Genomic DNA, 17,259 nt, shown 5'->3' with positions numbered 1-17,259 from the left:
TCACCGCCGGCTTTCTCCTGTGCACTTGGCATCAATTTCCAGTGGATTACTCTCAGAATCTGCCTGAAAAAAAGTGTAGCTAAAGCTCTCTGTAAAATAAACATAGTGCACAGGAATATCAAAACGACACTGCTGTGCAAGTATTCCATGTTATGTCACTTTTTTCAACTTCTTCAACATTCGGAAATCTGCCATCGGCACAGCCAGCACAGGAGAGACAGAAAAAGCTGCTTCTGGAAAACAACTGCCAACTTCTTCCTGAAGTGGCTTCATATGGGAACCCTCGTAGGGTGCACTGGCATCTCATCGATGCCATGCGGACATACACTTTGAGGATGATTTTGGATAGTTCTCCCTCCAAAGAGTCCTTCAAAAAAACTAGTTTGATCATGCCTTTAGGATTGCTCATTGAAACATGTCCGATCTCATCCCCCTCCTCATCTGTCCAGGGCCAACTTTAGTGTTACTGGCTTTTATAACCGAGGAGTGGCTCTTCCTTATATCTTGGTGGACATGATTACGGACTGCTATCACATTTTATTGCCTGTCTCTGGAGTATTATATTATTGCCCTTAGAGATATTTATCACAGAATACTTGGAATCAACCATTACTAATGCAAATGACACAATGTCTACATGCAGTGTAATGTGATAATGTGTTACTTATGTTTTGTCTGACACTTATGGTTAAAATACAATAAAAATAACTTGTTTATAAAGTAACTATAAAGATCCTCTTGACCACTGATTTACAATTTTTCTGATAGTTTATCGGGATGTCCACGGGCCACGTCAGCAATGAAAAAAGCCCGATTGTCAGGAGAAGAGATGATGACCATCAAGCAACGGGCGACAAATGGTACTGGCTTTCAGATGTTATGTGAGGAATCTACTATGAATATTAATGCAATGAACAAATCTTCGTACGCTGTCCGTACTGACATGAAATAATGATTCAAGACGTGTAATGAAACCTATTGGATTAGTAATTGTATATAACTCTTGGTGCTGCTGCCACTTCTACTCTACGACTTACAGTACTTATACTTCTAAAAATGCTATTACTAGTATTAATACATAATAATAAAAGAGGTTCTTCAGCAGCTGCAGGAGATAGTGTACAGTACTGTTGTCCAGCATTTGTGAAACATCATAGTAAATATATTAACTGTCACAAAACCTCTTTTTTCAAGGGTAAGGGAGTTACGTACTAATTGGTGCTGGACTGGAAGCTAACTCTCTTTCTACAAAAGGAGGTTCTGCAGCAGCCCAGATGTGTGATAGAAGAAAAGTTGGACAGCCCAGTAAAAATAATTGCTTTAATTTAGTTACTTCTTGGTGATATCTAGATTAGTTATTGAGATAGTTTATATATTATAACACACGCTTTAGCATTTCCACTAGAAAGGTTTAAAACAGTTTCTGGCCCTTTAAATTAAAATCCATGTTTACTTAATGGTTAAGAAATGGTGCATGAAATATAAGAATAGTGTTTCCTTCGATTTAGACTCCATGCACACCACGTTGTGAGGCACATTAAGTATCTAGACCGGTGCAGATGCCAAGCATATATGTAGGGTTCCTTTAGCCCAATGCAGGTCGAAAGAGTGACCTCTTGGCTCTCGTCAAGCAAGCATGCATTAGTCTACTGGAAAACATGAGGAGTAAATTATGGTAGCGGACTATACAATATCACACAATGGAATTCAATAAAAATGTCTACCGTGTGGTATCTGTCTTTTAACCCCCTAGTGACTTCTGCCATCCATGCAGTTTGGTGCCAGGTGTGTTATACAGCTGCTGGAAGCCAAGAGTAACTGTAATCAGAACTAGCTTCAATTACAATAGTATAATACCTTAAAGAAGGTTTCTAAAATGGGGCACCATCCATTCTGTCGGCCATCGCCCCTCAAAGCACGATACGATCATGGGGAACTAATGGGTTGCCATTGGAGTTGAGAGTTTACTGAAGGCCTCCTAGAAACACTAGTCCATGAGCAAGCTTCTTAGCAGATCGTCAACTTCACAATATACTGCAATACTACAGTATTGTAGGGTAATGTGTACGTGATCAGGCCTTCGTAAAAAATGTAAAAGGATTTAAAAAGAATAAAAAACATATGTCAAATTTAAATTTTCAAATCAGCTTACATTTCCCTTTTTTACAAGATATTTTGCCATCTGGTAGCTGGTTGGATACACACTGGCCTAGTTTTCTCAGGAAAGTAAAATGCCAGCCGTGGTTTACCTAAAGCAGCTTTGCAGTTGTTTCAGGGGTGGCAACGCCGCCGGCAGCTTTCACATTTTACTGCAACGTACAATGAACATGTTATTTCTATTACACACTTTGCGGTTTCCGCACCCAGGAGCAGTTGTAAGAAGTGGCATATGACGGAAAATGTGTATGTGAAGTATGTTCAGCTATCACTTTTTTGGGTGGATTCCTTGTGGTCAGCCTAAAAAAATGTTGTGTGCCCATAGCCTTAAAAAGTAATTGGAGAGGTTTTCATTAGGGATTTTGGGGAAAATTCACTGAAAATCCATATAAAAATGTGAACATGCCCTAACAAGTTAAATATGAAATATTTTATCAATTCCCTTATACATACCATAGCCGTGCACAAATTAAATCTGTGATTCACAAAATATAACTGGACCTGCCCTGCACCCGTCATCCTATGACCAGGACAGATGTTTCTATTCACTCAGACGTCCACCGATGGCTAAATTGCTAAGACAAAAGTGCCCAATTGAGCTCTGTGCCCCATCGTTTCCTAGACTGTCTTCAGAGAGTAGAACATATAATGTACAGATTTATAGAAGAGCTATGGGCTTTGTATGAACCTGTATACCGCTCTCCACGCATTTATGAACACTAATCAAAATGTACCCTACCTAAACAGTTGGACACCCACCAATTATAAATTGATTGCCTATCCTAATGCAGCCAGTTGAAAGACCCAGATAACCTATGTAAAGGCAGTGTGTCAGCATAAAATGACGGTTCAAACCAAGCACGAACATTTGGTGCACTCTTGGTGCCGCCAAACCTTCCAATACACCTTCCCGTTTTCTTGTTTTCCACCTATGTCCTCCTTCTTGTTCCTTGATTGATGGTTCTGGCTTTTCACTTTTCAGGAACCATAGAAGGGTTTCCTGTGACGACCATGATTATCCTCACATACAGTACATTACCTGGTTTTAATTTGTAATTAAAAGATCGGAGACGGACAGAAACTTTACTAACTAAACTTAGTAGGGCTGGCATAGTATCTACTTATCTACAGACTCCAGCAGTGATGGAGTGACCACTTGGGCAAAGTCTGAGGCCCTTTGTTAAAAGCGGGCCAGAGTCTTTTAGTCAGGTGATACAGTTATGATTGTTTTAATGTAGGGAAAGTGATAATTTTTCATGAATGTGATTTATTAACCCAAGTCAAGTTTATTTTGTCTATAGTGGCTTATGATTTTGGTGACCCACAACTTCCTCAATCCACCCCTAGGCTCCAGTATCGAGGTATAAAGTTGCGTAGATCTTAACTTTTCGACTTCTCATCATCCAACTTTACATTAACATGCAAATCTATTCTAACTATGTTTTATCGATAGCGATGCTGATAATGTTACCTTTGATGCTTAATGGCTTACAACTCTATTATGTATTTTCCTTTAATATCCCCTTAGGTATAGAAAATGATGAGGAAATAAAACAACTGGAAGAAGAAATAAAGGAACTAAATGAGTCTAATTCCCAGATGGAGTCTGATATGATTAAGCTGAGAACTCAGGTAACAGTTTTCTATAAACAATATTGAAAATGTCTTGCCTAGGTGACTCCAAATAGAATGCTCTGCCGAGAATGCGTACAACTTTGCTATATGAGACTTTCCTGTATGAGATGCCACTAACTTATTTATAAATTTAAGAACAAAATACTAAAAAAAGAAAAAAGTAATAATAAAAATAATGCCGTGAAGCTTTTATTCTCATACTCACCCATACTTCATGCATGCCCAGGTCATTGTTTCGAAGTGAACGTCACCTTTTTTGGTCACTTTTGCTTACTGTAACACGGGTAGTCAACAGCACAGTAGCCTATCAGCTTGTAGTACTAAATCTCAATTCTCATTGTCATTTTAACATTTTTTTTTTTCCAAAGCCTGAAAGCACTTGTTTCTTTGTGACATGCATGTGCATGAAAATACTGGATTACATCTCTATGTGACATACGTGAGTGCATCCGTAAATACCGTCTTCTGTGGCCACATAATCATGCTGGCTGCATGGTATTCATCAACCAAGACATCAGATGTATTTATGGACAGATCGGGAAATTAAAAAATAAAAATTACATGGAGGGTAAGGGTGAGGATGAGAACTCGGTGACCATTCAAGTGTTACATTCCAAGTGTGTGTGGCACTGTTAAAAAAAAAATAATACGACAAAAATATTCAATTTGACCTTTTATTAACTCAAATTTTGTGAAAAAAAATCTAAAAGTCTGAGTATAAATGATATCAACACGTTTCAGTAAAAATAAAAGAAACTAAGAACTGCCTATTGTCTACAGACCTGCGATTATTGACATAAATTGTAGTAGAACAGCTATGTTTTGTATAATAGAATTTAGTGGTTATGATTTTTTTATCATTCAAAGAGGTGGAACTAAATAGCACACACAGTACTAATGATTTTCTAAAATTAAAAAAAAAAACAATTTTAAGTATCACCTAAGCCAATACTGAAGAGTGCTGGCATGTTATCTTTGATACTATCTACTGAGCTGTTGGCCTAGTCTGGTGGCTAGTCTAACAAATCTAGTTCCAAAAGTGACCCACTCTGGTCGTTAAAAAAAGAAACAAAGAAAAAAACACGTCCATTATTTTTCTCACTTGAATCAGTTCCACCTCTTTTGCTTCATTCTCTGCCCCCTTTTCAGCTTCTGCTCCCTCCCACTAGGTACTGGACGAGCGTCCTGTTGCTTGCCAAGAACCCTGTGTTGATGAATACCAATTTCATGTAAGTTACACGGGAGGGGAGGTTGTGTGATTTTTCCTTGTAACTTACACGAAATTCAGCCTTCGAAGAATAAAAGTTGATCATCAGTAAAACTTTATTTCATTATTGAATTATGTATTAGCTAGTTTGCTTAGTAAGGGCGCATAACATAAAACAAAATTAGGACATCATCTTTTTTTATTAATAGTGGAAATTAACTAATACGATGCAAATTATAACTACATATTCCATCATTTTGACTCAAGTCATTTGCATTTTAGATAAAAGTTTCTTTAAGGATTGATTAACACATACAAAAATTTATCAAGGTGGATTTTTCTGGGGATTTATTAATTTACAGTAAAACAGACAAACTTACTGTTAAAGCACCACTCCAGTGTTTTTCTCTTTTATTTCAATGCCTGAGTAATGTCACTAATCTAAGTTTCCCGACCCTAGTTTTAAACTAATCAACCACTGTCTTCTGTTCTTCCCGGCGCCACTCCAGTCCCGATCCGTCATCTCATGACCGCAACTTCTGACTGACCGGAAGTCGGAGTTAGCGGTCACAAGCTCTCAGTGTAAGTCTATGAAGGCCTTGTTCTGGCTCTGATAGACTTAAATTGAGTTGTGACTTCTGGATCTCCCAGCAAAACACTGGAGGTCACAAACTGCTAGAGATTGACCGGAGCGGCACTGGTAAAAGATGAAGACTGTGGCCGGTAAGAAAAGGCAGCTTAGATTTGTAGCACCACTGTTTAAATCAAAGATATCACAATTAGATTTGAGTGAGTTTGTTCGGAATCTGAATTTGCCATATTCGTACCCTATTGGTGCTGAATTTATGTTTGTTGATCGGTTCCGAACATATTCGTTCATTTCTACTCCCATTGACCTCAATGACGTTCGGCGGAGAATATTGCAAAAACAATATTTGCCGCCGATCATGATCGGAAACGAATTTTGAAAAATTTGCTCAACTCTAATCACAATGCGCACAAATGACAAATTCAGCACTTCTACATCTGTATAAACAAATTAATTAATTATGTGAATTAAATTCTTTCCTATACTAATTACCTCTTGGTGACATAGTAAATTAGGTAGCACTCCTTCTCCTCAACACATTTAATAAATTGAGATTTGAACACTTTAAATGAGAATTTAAAAAATTGTAGATAACGCCGTGACTACATTACGTGATTTGTAATACCTTGTATTGTATTTTCCACCTCTATGTGCTTTATAGATTACAACAATGGAGAGTAACCTGAAGACAATAGAAGAGGAGAACAAAGTCATTGAGCAGCAAAACGAGTCTCTTCTGCATGAGCTGGCCAATCTAAGTCAGTCTTTAATTCATAGTCTAGCGAACATCCAGCTTCCCCACATGGTGAGTAGTCGTATGTCCATTATGGAATTACAAAACACAATAATCTTTATTATAGTGACTACTTTAATAATCTGCTGATACCAATCAGTGGTTCCTTCACCTACCCAGTGCTTGTTGTGTTTTTACTGTTTCCTTTGAGGATATATGACCATCATTTGTAGTGTCTGGACTTTTTTTTTTGCTTTTTTCTCCTGTTTTTACTCTAATGGTGTTTTCATTACCAGTCTCTGAGCCTCACTGTGATTGATAATAGTTCTGTCATCATACACAGAAATCCTATTCTGTTCAAGTATTTGGTCATATAGGTGGAGCAGTGGGTAAGAGTACCTTCTTCAATTACCAGTGGGATTAGCCAAGAAGAAGTATTTGCTCTATGGTATTAGGCTAAAAACTTGACCGATAAGGTAGGTACAAAAGAAAAAAATGAGCTCACCATGCTTATATGTAGATGAGAGGCTGAGAATCATATGCCGGTGGGTGCTGTAACCTGCTGGTAATATGCAGCCAAAAATACAAAAGGTTAGAGGAAAGGTTTGACACAACCAACAAATAAAATAAAAAAATTAAAAAACTCTTTACTCAAAATAATTTAAATAAAAGTGGATCCATGGTGATAAATGAAAAAATTTGAAATAATATCTCACCTTGGACACACTTGTTTTAATGGATTTTGAATAAAGGGTTTTTTTTGTTTTATCCATTGGTTGTGTTGAACTATTCCTCTAAAATCCTTTAAGAACTTGACCACTGAGTCTGGTGACAGCCCCTTTTGATTTGTCATCTCCCGCCTCGACTACTGCAACCTCCTACTCTCTGGCCTCCCCTCCAGCACTCTGGCACCACTCCAATCCATCCTACACTCTGCTGCCCGACTAAGCCACCTGTCTCCACTATTCCCCAGCCTCTCCCCTATGCCAAGCCCTTCACTGGCTCCCCATTGCCCAGAGACTCCAGTTCAAAACCCTTACAATGACATACAAAGCCATCCACAACCTGTCTCCTCCATACATCTGTGACATGGTCTCCTGGTACTTACCTACACGCAACCTCCGATCCTCACAAGATCTACTTCTCTACTCCCCTCTTATCTCCTCTTCCCACAATCGCATCCTAACTTCTCCCATGCTTCCCCCATACTCTGGAACTCTCTAGCCCAACACACCAGACTCTCGCCTACCATAGAAACCTTCAAAAAGAACCTGAAGACTCACCTCTTCCGACAAGCCTACAGCCTGCAGTGATCCTCAACCTACTGAACCGCCGCACAACCAGCTCTACCCTCTCCTAGTGTATCCTCACCCATCCCCTACAGACTGTGAGCCCTCGCGGGCAGGGTCCTCCCTACTTATGTACCTGAGTGCTTTGTTTTTTGCTCATGTTTAATGTATTTGTCTATATTTGCCCCCTTTTCACATGTAAAGCTCCATGGAATAAATGGTGCTATAAAAATACATAATAATAATAAATAATAATTTGCCAGTCCACCACTAACCAACACTAGCCACTACTAAAAAATACTTTAGTGAACATGCTTTTTCCATTTTACGTGGGGTCTCGGTGATCTCGTTTATTTTTTACACATTTTTCTGCCTCCTCCGACATACTTTTAAGTCACATAACAGATGTGTCCTGTCTTACTTTTCCTCTTGTCTCGACATATCCAAAGGTAAGTGGCACAAATTGACCAGCTTTGAGAAAAAGAACAACCTGATTTTCCTACACTATGTCGAGAGATGTTTATGATTTATGTGTCTATGTGTGGCCATCCATTGGTTGTGATGTGGATTGAAACCTGTTATTTTTTTTCTGGCATGTCACAATAATGTATTGGATTTTACAGTAATTGTGAGAAATTAGAGCCCTTAAAGGGATTTTTCACAACTTTCTTTTATTTTACATGTAGCCCGAGTTTGCTAAAAGAAAATAAAAGTAGCACATATATAACTACTGATCCATCTCTGCTCCTCTGTACTGTTGGCTTGGTCATCGCTGTGGTCTACTAATCACAGCTATCATGAGTCAATGGTGCTGAAAGAGAAGGTGAGGAGACCACTGGGAGGAGCAGCAAAGGATGGTAGGCGAGTACAATATGTGATTTTTTTTTTATAGCACACTCAGGCCATATGTGAAATCTAACACATTCATGGAAAAGCCATTTGATGAAAGTTACAAAAAAAAAAAAATAAGGGTGGACATGTATGATTCAAGATCCAAATACTAAGGAAATCACAAGTTGACCTCTACCCATGGTCTACTCCTCTTCTCTTTTCTCAATAGCTCATCCCATGCACATCTCCGGGACTCATCTAGAGCTGAACCTCATCTCTGGAATTCGTGATCATACTCGATTAGAGCTTCTCTCAGCATCACTCAAAGAACCAAACTTTCATTTTCCATCTTTCTGTAGACGTATGTTATTACCCTAGTCACCATATTCTCCCAGTAAAACCTTTGTTGTTATCTCGTTTTCGATAATTATTTGTGTCCTGTGGATTGTCCATCATCAGCAACCAAAGCCATGCCTTGTCAATCCATGTTCTCCTCCAGACTGTAATCTTCTGTGAGCTAGACCATCCCTTCTCCTGAAACTCTATCTACCCCTCTTTTGTTCAATCTTTGTTGTGATATAGGAAGGTCTTTTTTGATAATCACAGCAAAAGAACCAAATGGCACCCACACAATAACATCACTGTATATTTCCTTTATATGTTGAATATATAGAGATTTATATTTTTCATATATTTTAAGGCATTTTATTATTTAAAGGTTAAGTGGACATTTCGAGTTAGAGGAGTTCAGTAATGACAATCACATAATTCTCACCGCAGTGTCAAAAGTAAATTAATCATACCATGTATATATGTAGCGGCACCGATCATAAATGTTTTCTTAATGACTGTTATTGGTTTTATTTGCATTGCTGCTATTAATTTGGCTTACAGAAATTATAAGCTCATATTTTGAGATCATAAAACAATAAAATGGGGCTTTACAGCAGAGTCCGAGATATTTCTTCCTCATAGGTTGGTTTTTCACATCATTTTTTTCAGTACATGTACTAAGAGTTGTTTTTGGATCCAGTTGGATGCACGCGTATTTGGGCTGCGCTGGTGGAGTAAACCAATTCTTCAGAAATGACGATGAGAATAAGGCTTTTTTATTCACAATGCCACTTTTGTTTTTTTTTCAATTCATAAAGACGCTGGAACGGCGTTGCAATGTGTTGTGAATAAGAAAACCTTATTCTCATCGTCATTTCTGAGGAATTGATTTACTCCAGCAGCACAACCCTCCTACGTGTTCATCCAACTGGATCCATCACCAGCCATGGGGCAGCAGCTGTTTTTCTTCATGCCTGCAGAGGAGTTGTGTCCTTCACAACTCTACCAGGTTCACAAAACCAGCTCTCTCCTACTCCCCCTCCATAGGGTATCACCCTTTTGTGCGCTCTGTTTCCCACTATTAGATTTATTTATCCATTGTTTTACAGATAGATCAAGGAACCATTACTATAAATTTGTCTTTTCACATGTTCTTTTCTACTTGATTGTCTCCAAAAAAAAGACAGTAGCCCTGTCCTACTTTGATCCAACGTGGACTTCATCCGTGTTCTGTCTCGATTTTACTGTTTAATTGGAAGTAGAAGATGAAATTTTTATTTTATTTTTCATACAAGAAAGGCAAATACAAATTGGATCGTAATGACTGACAAGAGGCCAAAAATGGGTTGAGCACATTGATAAAACATGGACCATTTTTCACATGTGAGAAAAAGCTGATGAGTGAAACCGGCCTTACAGGGTTTTTTTTCCTATAGGAAATGCAATGTATTATTTAATTTAAAGGGAACCTGTCATGTTCCCAGACACTATTAATCTGCAGATATAGGGTTAAGCTGCAGATTAGTAGTGTTACAATACTGTCTGGTCACCTTTCTGAGAGTGTGACTACTGGAAGGAAATGAACTGTTTTCTCCCCGGTAGCCATCGGTTCTCAGTCATAGAGGCATGGATGGAGGGGCTAGAGTCACTGTTCAGTACGGAGTGAGCAACGGCTGTAAGAACTTTGATTGACAGCTCACTCGGCACAGATGTGCTGCAGCTGTCAATCAAACTGCCAGGACGTGCTTACACCTGGTGCTCATAGTATAGTGAGCGGAGCATTGAGTGGTGACTGAAGCCACACTGGAACGTCTATGAATGAAAGAAGTGGCTCTCAGGAATAGTAACACTCATTTTTCCAAGGTAGCCACGCTTTTAGTAAGGCCTCGCACATCGGTATTTTTGCATCAGTGTTTGTATGCCAAAGTCAGGAGTGGAACTTACAGAGAAAAACTCGAATTGAAAGATTGACGCCGGTTCTGTGTTTTGGAGACAGTCCTGGTTTTGGCATACAAATACTGATAAAATACTGATGCAAAAATACTGACTTGTGAGTGAATTCTAAGACAGTTGGACAGCATTGTAACGCAATTAAGCTGCATATTAACCCTTTATATGCAGGCTAATAGCATTTGGGGACATGACAGGTTCCCTTTAAACTCCTGCCAGCAAGGATATTCTGCAATCGGTCAATCATATGGATCTCAACATCTCCCAAATAAAGTGCCATGTTTCAAAATGAAACAGTTACGGAGAAACACTTATTAGCAGGTCAAAGCTAAAGCCTAAGTTGTTCTTGACAACAAGACAAAGATAAAATTTGCAAACATAAATCCTCAGAGGAGCATTGCATGGCCTATAGGTCTCTTTACGAAAACTTGGCACTCTCCTCAAGGAGAAACGTTCATCCTCAGACCTAGAAAAAACAGTGATCCTCATTTACCTTACAACTTAAATAATGTCTGCCAGGCAACCTGTGCTCCTGACCTTACATGTGATACTGATTTCGTAATATTTTCTGAAGTCTTTAGTAGGAATTCATCACACATTGATGCACATGCAGAAACTAAACTCCTTTTTTTTAGATTTGGGATTTGAACACAAACAATGAAAAACAATTTCCTTAGAGACATAAGAGTAATGAAGCTTTTGATTGATTTTGTTATCAAATATATTTTAATTATAATAACAGTAATAATTTGATTTCTATAGCACCAACATATTCCTTGGCACTTTAGAATTCAGTGGGTACATATATAAAGAATTTCAGACATTACAGAGTAAAACATTGTTCAACAATTCACTTTTTAGATTCTTTTAGTCACTGCGGAGACTACTTTCCATCCTAAGTCCAGGTCCTCAGGATTCTTGTTGCTCAATGATTTTGCTCAGGTGCTGAGTTTTCCTAAGTATTGTTACTACACTAAGCAATTTTTTGGATTCCTTATCTAAACCAATGGAGTCAATGACTTAATGTATACCAACATCACCATCCCTGCCTAAATCCAGCTACTATTCTAGCAGGGTAGGTCCCAATGAGATCTGGGAGGACACCATGAAGAGATTTTATTAATTTATTACACTGTGTCATTGATTTATTTGATTATTATTTTGATGTTCTTCAGTCAAGAATGATGCTCCTCATTCTTAGTTTTCTCCATACACTTGTGGAAATTTTTGGTTACGTACGAAGAGAAGAAAATGTTTCTGGAAAATCTATATTTCCTTTTGAGAGAACTTTGACAATACTCTTTTATAGATACACAAGAAATGGGAGTAATTGCAATTCATTGTTTGTTATTGTCAACCATGAAAAAGTTGCCAAAATGATAAGCTACAACAATGCGATAAATTATGTCGGGTTGCTAAGGTGAGAAAGTTGCATTTGTAACCTCATTGGATGCCCTAGTTATGGTAATAAATGGTGTTGGTATTCCTTGACTTTGAAACAGTATATTAACCCGTGAGTAAGAATGTAAAAATATAAACATCTCTTTACTCTAGTTTTTGTCTGACAGATTTTCAGCTCCATCATGTATAATGCACACATCCCCCATTGTCAAACTAATAGGAGACCTAGTAGTCACATTTCAGTAGATCCTAGATTTATTTTGAAATCTTGAAGACATTTCGCTATTTTCCACTGGTCTGCTCTAAACCCATACAGTCATGGACGAAAGTGTTGGCACCCTTAAAATTGTTCCAGAAAATTAGGTATTTCTCCCAGAAAATTATTGCAGTTACACGTTTTGTTATACACGTTTATTTCCTTTGTGTGCATTGGTACAAATTGGACATAATGTCACATAAAACCCTAAAATGGGCTGGACAAAATTGTTGGCACCCTCAACTTAATATACAGTTGCATACCCTTTGGAATAAATAACTACAACCAATCGCTTCCTATAACCATCAACAAGTTTCTTTCACCTCTTAACTGGAATTTTGGATCACTCTTCTTTTGCAAACTGCTCCAGGTCTCTCATATTTGAAGGATGTCTTCTCCCAACAGCAATGTTAAGGTCTCTCTACAGGTGTTCAATGGGGTTTAGATCTGGACTCATTGCTGGTCACTGCAGAACTCTCCAGCGCTTTGTTTCCATCTGTTTCTGGGTGTTTCTTGAAGTATATTCGGAGTCATTGTCCTGCTGGAAGACCCATGATCTAGGGCGCAAACCCAGCTTTCTGACACTGCGCACTACACTGTGACCCAAAATCCTTTGGTAATCATCAGATTTCATGATGCCTTCAATCGATCAAGGCACCCATTGCCAGAGGCAACAAAACAACCCCAAAACATCTTTGAACCTCCCCCATATTTGACTCTAGATACTGTGTTCTTTTTTTTGTAGGCCTCATTCCTGTAAATAGTAGAATGATGTGCTTTACCAAAAAGCTCTATCTTGGTCTCATCCATCCATAACACGCTTTCCCAAAAGGATTTTGGCTTACGTACATTTTGGCAAATTGCAGTTTAGTTGTTTTATGTCTGTGTCAGCAGTGGGGTCATCCTAGGCCTCCTGCCATAGTGTTTCATTTTATTTAAATGTCGACTGTAGTTTGCGCTGACACTGATGCACCCTGAGCCTTCAGGACAGCTTGAATTTCTTTGGAATTTGATTGGGGCTGCTTAACCACTATCTGGACTATCTTTCGTTCATTGCAACCTTTCATTAATATTTCTCTGCCATCCACATCCAAGAAGATTAGCTAAGTTTTCTTTATATCTTTGTATGCAGTGACAAGTTGCACAGGACCTGCAAGCACAGTAATCTTGAACCTAAAAACTGACTTAAAAATGTCTTGTATTTTTACATGTTGCAGGTTCCGCAGGGGTTATCCATGACTTTGATTTTTCAGTTCATTAACTGTCGTTTCAATACATTTTTGACCTATAGTAACATGCGATAAGTTTTGTTTAGTGAGGGTCTAGGAGCTGAGAGCCTCACGTTCACTGAATTGACGGGGCAAAGATAAAAGATTACTCTCCTCTGAGACTTAAGACTGTTTCAATAGAAAGTCTCCAAGTAGAGCTGCGCTCAGTTTGACACTTTCACCCCTTCATTTTAGTGATATGTTGTGATCTCAGCATCCAAATTTCACTAATGAAAGTTTTAGTCATAAGTTTAACACAATGTATCAGCATCTTTGTTGGAGTGTTCTGTTAAATGGGCTGTCCAGGCTTATGATCAATGTCTGCAGTCACTCAATTTGATTGCAAGATTCTGAATCCTGACAGTATGCGGTGTGCGTGTTCACGTTGTCAGGATTCTCTGGTGTTGCAAGTAAGAGCCAGACTCTTCCAACTAGATGTGTTTGTCTTCTGTCAGGGTGCTTCTAATGAGGGAAGACGAGCATATCTAGTCGACACATGAACACAAGTATGCAAATTGCCTGCTTGTGGTCAAGTGACTGCCTGCTCTGATCGGCAACGCGGGAGAATCCTGACAGTGCGCCCTCCGCAAACATTCAGAATTCTGTAGTCGCATAGAATGACTTTAGACTTTCATAAGTAGCCTAGAAGTTTGCAAGATCTATCTGTGTCATGATCCAATATTTTTTTTCAAACTAAGGGGTTGCTCACACCAGCTTAAAAATCGGATGAGTGCAATGCGAGGAAAAAAAAAATAGAACTGTGCTCGGACCAATGTTATTCAATGACGCAGTGCAGATCTGAGTATCATTCCTCAATTATATTCTTCATGAGAAATAAATGCTAAGTCCGAAATCTGATGGGTGACCATTAGTATGACATCTGATTTTTACTGATACATTACAGTTCTGTAGCATGGGAAACAGTAAATGGCCTTGTAAAAGATTATTAGCTGCCGAGTAAAAAAAACGGATTGCACACGGACTACGTATGGACAGCACATGGATGACAAGTAGGAAAAAAATCTTCCCATTTTTCTGGATGAGAATGGGACAGATTTTTTATGCGCTAGTGTGAGCGAACCCTTATACTTTGCCCACCATTGGCATTTCCATTTCTGTTTTTATCTTCCATTTTCGAAACAGAAAAAAGTGATAAAATTAGTGCTGGATCCATCCTATGGTGTAACACAATGGGTAACTGGTGTTAAGTTTTCTTTATGTTGCCAATCTCTTTCCCAGGAAAAACAGCCTAGCTTTTTTTTTTTCAGAAATTTTGACAAAATTTGCAATGGATAATCCAACATAGATATGAACACCGCCTTACAATTTCCCTAAAACAAAAAAAAGGATGCTCCAAAAATAATACTGATTGTTTATTGCCTTGTAGGACCCCATCAACGAACAAAATTTTGATGCTTACGTGACCACATTGACGGACATGTATACAAATCAAGATCGCTATCAAAGCCCGGAAAATAAGGCGCTTCTGGAAAACATAAAGCAAGCTGTAAGAGGAATACAAGTCTAAAGAGAAGAACAAAAATCCAATAAAGATGCCTCTTGTTTTCTGCTGCTGTACTCTACCAGAAAAAGTGTTATATATATTTATTCATCCGAGACAGTGTTATGCTTACAAGACTCCATGATGATTTTATGTCTTGCTTTAAGAATAGTACCTGCTGAATAGATTTTGTATACATTCACATTTTGTACGTTTTCATATAAGCTAACATTGTGTGATATGCCATGTAATGTTTATAGCTGCTAATGTATGCACATTTTTAAGGTAAATATATTTCTGGAAAAAAAAGGGGAAGCTGCCGAAGAGAATCGGAGGGTACAATTTTTTTATGCTTTGGTGATCAACATTTTAGTATTTCGAACTGGAGAAGACAAATTCCGCTTCTAAATGGTATTGCCACTTTCTACAGAATTTCATTTGGTCTCTCGGAATGCCGGAGATTGTAAGGTTTGGACCACGGCGTGCATACTGTTTCACAGCGAGCAGTAAAGTGAAATTGTTTTATTTTTTAAGGACCTTTCGAGTAGAGGCTTAGTGTTTTCGGTTTCAGATGTTGACGGGGCAATTCAATGAGCTTTTTTTTATAACTTGGGATAATGGATTTTTGAGAGTTGTAAGATACGCTCACTCTAAATTTTTTGTTAACGTAAGGCAACATCGAGCTATGGAAAAACCTGCGGTGGGGGAGAAGGCGTAGCAGCTTAAAAGCACTTTTCATTCATAACTGAACTTCATCTGATCTCAATATGGGAACCTCCATCGTTGGACTATATTGGAAGAGAACGTTGAGATGATTCCTACTGATCTTTTTTCAAACAGACTTTGGAGAAATAGCCACTATTCACCCTTCACTCCTGGATCGATTAATTTCCCTTAGAACTGCGTTGTACTGGATTCCTGCATTTTTGATCGAGGATGAAAGACTATTTTTAATACATTTTACGTTGCCTTTTTTTCATCGTCTTACCATTTAATTGGGGGTTTTACAACTAATGCAAAAAAGAAAAAAAAAAGAAAGAAAACCTGTTTCTGATCCCTGGAATAAATCCAAAAGGTGGTTTAAAGGAAAACGTAAACCTTCTAAGATTGAAACTTTTACATTTTTTCCCCCATACAGCTTGTGATTGTTGTTGGATTTTCCTTATTGGGAAAAAAAATGAAAAAAGTTTGTTAGATGACCAAACTTCAAACAGCACTTATTTTTTTTTCATTTATAATATTTATTATTTATTTATTAAGTTTTTCAATTGTGCTCATTTTAATTCAGAAGTGTTTTATTTTCCATTTATTTATTTTTGTCATTTTAACATCATTTATGTTCTTCTAAAACAACTGCACTAACCATATGCATAAGACCACTTTTTAAGTCAAAGACGTTGTTGTGTTTATAAAGATGTCAAAAAAAGAAAAAAAAAAAAAGGATTCTTATTTTTTATTTAAATCGCATATCTTTTTCCTTCCATGTGTTGATGTTATGCAGAAAGTACAATGTACTTTAGAATTTTGCTATGAAAAAAAAAAAAGATGTTTTTTTTTTTAAAAAAAAAATTTAAAAAATATTTTTAGCAAAATAGGACTTACAGGGTCATTGTCCCCACAATGTGCCAGTTGATGATTTGCACTTACCTTGTCCTATATATCCATAATATACGGAGGTGTGCAATTTTTTTCGTGTCTATAAGCCTTTGTGACACCAACGAGAAAAATAAAATGACAAAAAAAAAAATATATAAAAAAAAATAAAAAAAAGAATTAAAAAAAAAAAAAGTCAGAAGATACTGGAAGCCATGAAGGCTGTTTCAATAAATATCGCTAAGGGAGGTTACAGGGATCTCACAACTAATATTCTAATACAATACTCAACCTCGGTATATATATGTATAAATATATGTATATCCCAGCGGCACTTTATACTATTCACTGTACAAATGCTAACAGTTTTCCAAGAGGACTTTAATAACTAGCTGGGAGAAGATTATGTAATTACTTTGGGGGGCGCTTTGCAGGATGTTCTCTGTAAAGGCCTGTCTTTCTGTTGTGCTCTTAGTCGTAGCGGTCATGCTCAGAACTGCCTTTTCGAAAGCCGAA

At 37.8% G+C, this 17,259-nt stretch overlaps 1 protein-coding gene across 24 annotated transcripts in view; it reads left to right on the top strand.

Annotated features, from left to right (window-relative positions):
- The window catches only part of MYT1L (myelin transcription factor 1 like), a 669,404-nt gene extending 652,844 nt beyond the window's left edge, over nt 1-16,560 (top strand). For 10 of the 24 annotated variants that reach the window (XM_077291347.1, XM_077291364.1, XM_077291355.1 and 7 more), the window contains 5 exons: nt 769-881; nt 3,686-3,789; nt 4,962-5,021; nt 6,250-6,393; nt 15,037-16,167. In XM_077291347.1, the coding sequence (XP_077147462.1) occupies nt 769-881; nt 3,686-3,789; nt 4,962-5,021; nt 6,250-6,393; nt 15,037-15,177 (562 nt within the window). In that variant the 3' untranslated portion in view covers nt 15,178-16,167. Of the gene's footprint in view, nt 1-768; nt 882-3,685; nt 3,790-4,961; nt 5,022-6,249; nt 6,394-15,036 lie in introns of all 24 variants that reach the window. The other 14 variants (XM_077291367.1, XM_077291365.1, XM_077291356.1 and 11 more) reach the window with 4 other exon arrangements.
- The last annotated feature ends 699 nt before the right edge of the window (nt 16,561-17,259 follow it).

Source organism: Ranitomeya variabilis, chromosome 2 (genome assembly GCF_051348905.1).
Source record: "Ranitomeya variabilis isolate aRanVar5 chromosome 2, aRanVar5.hap1, whole genome shotgun sequence".
NCBI lineage: Eukaryota > Metazoa > Chordata > Amphibia > Anura > Dendrobatidae > Ranitomeya > Ranitomeya variabilis.
The sequence above is the reverse complement of the archived record's forward strand: the minus strand, read 5'-3'. Positions and strand labels throughout refer to the sequence as shown.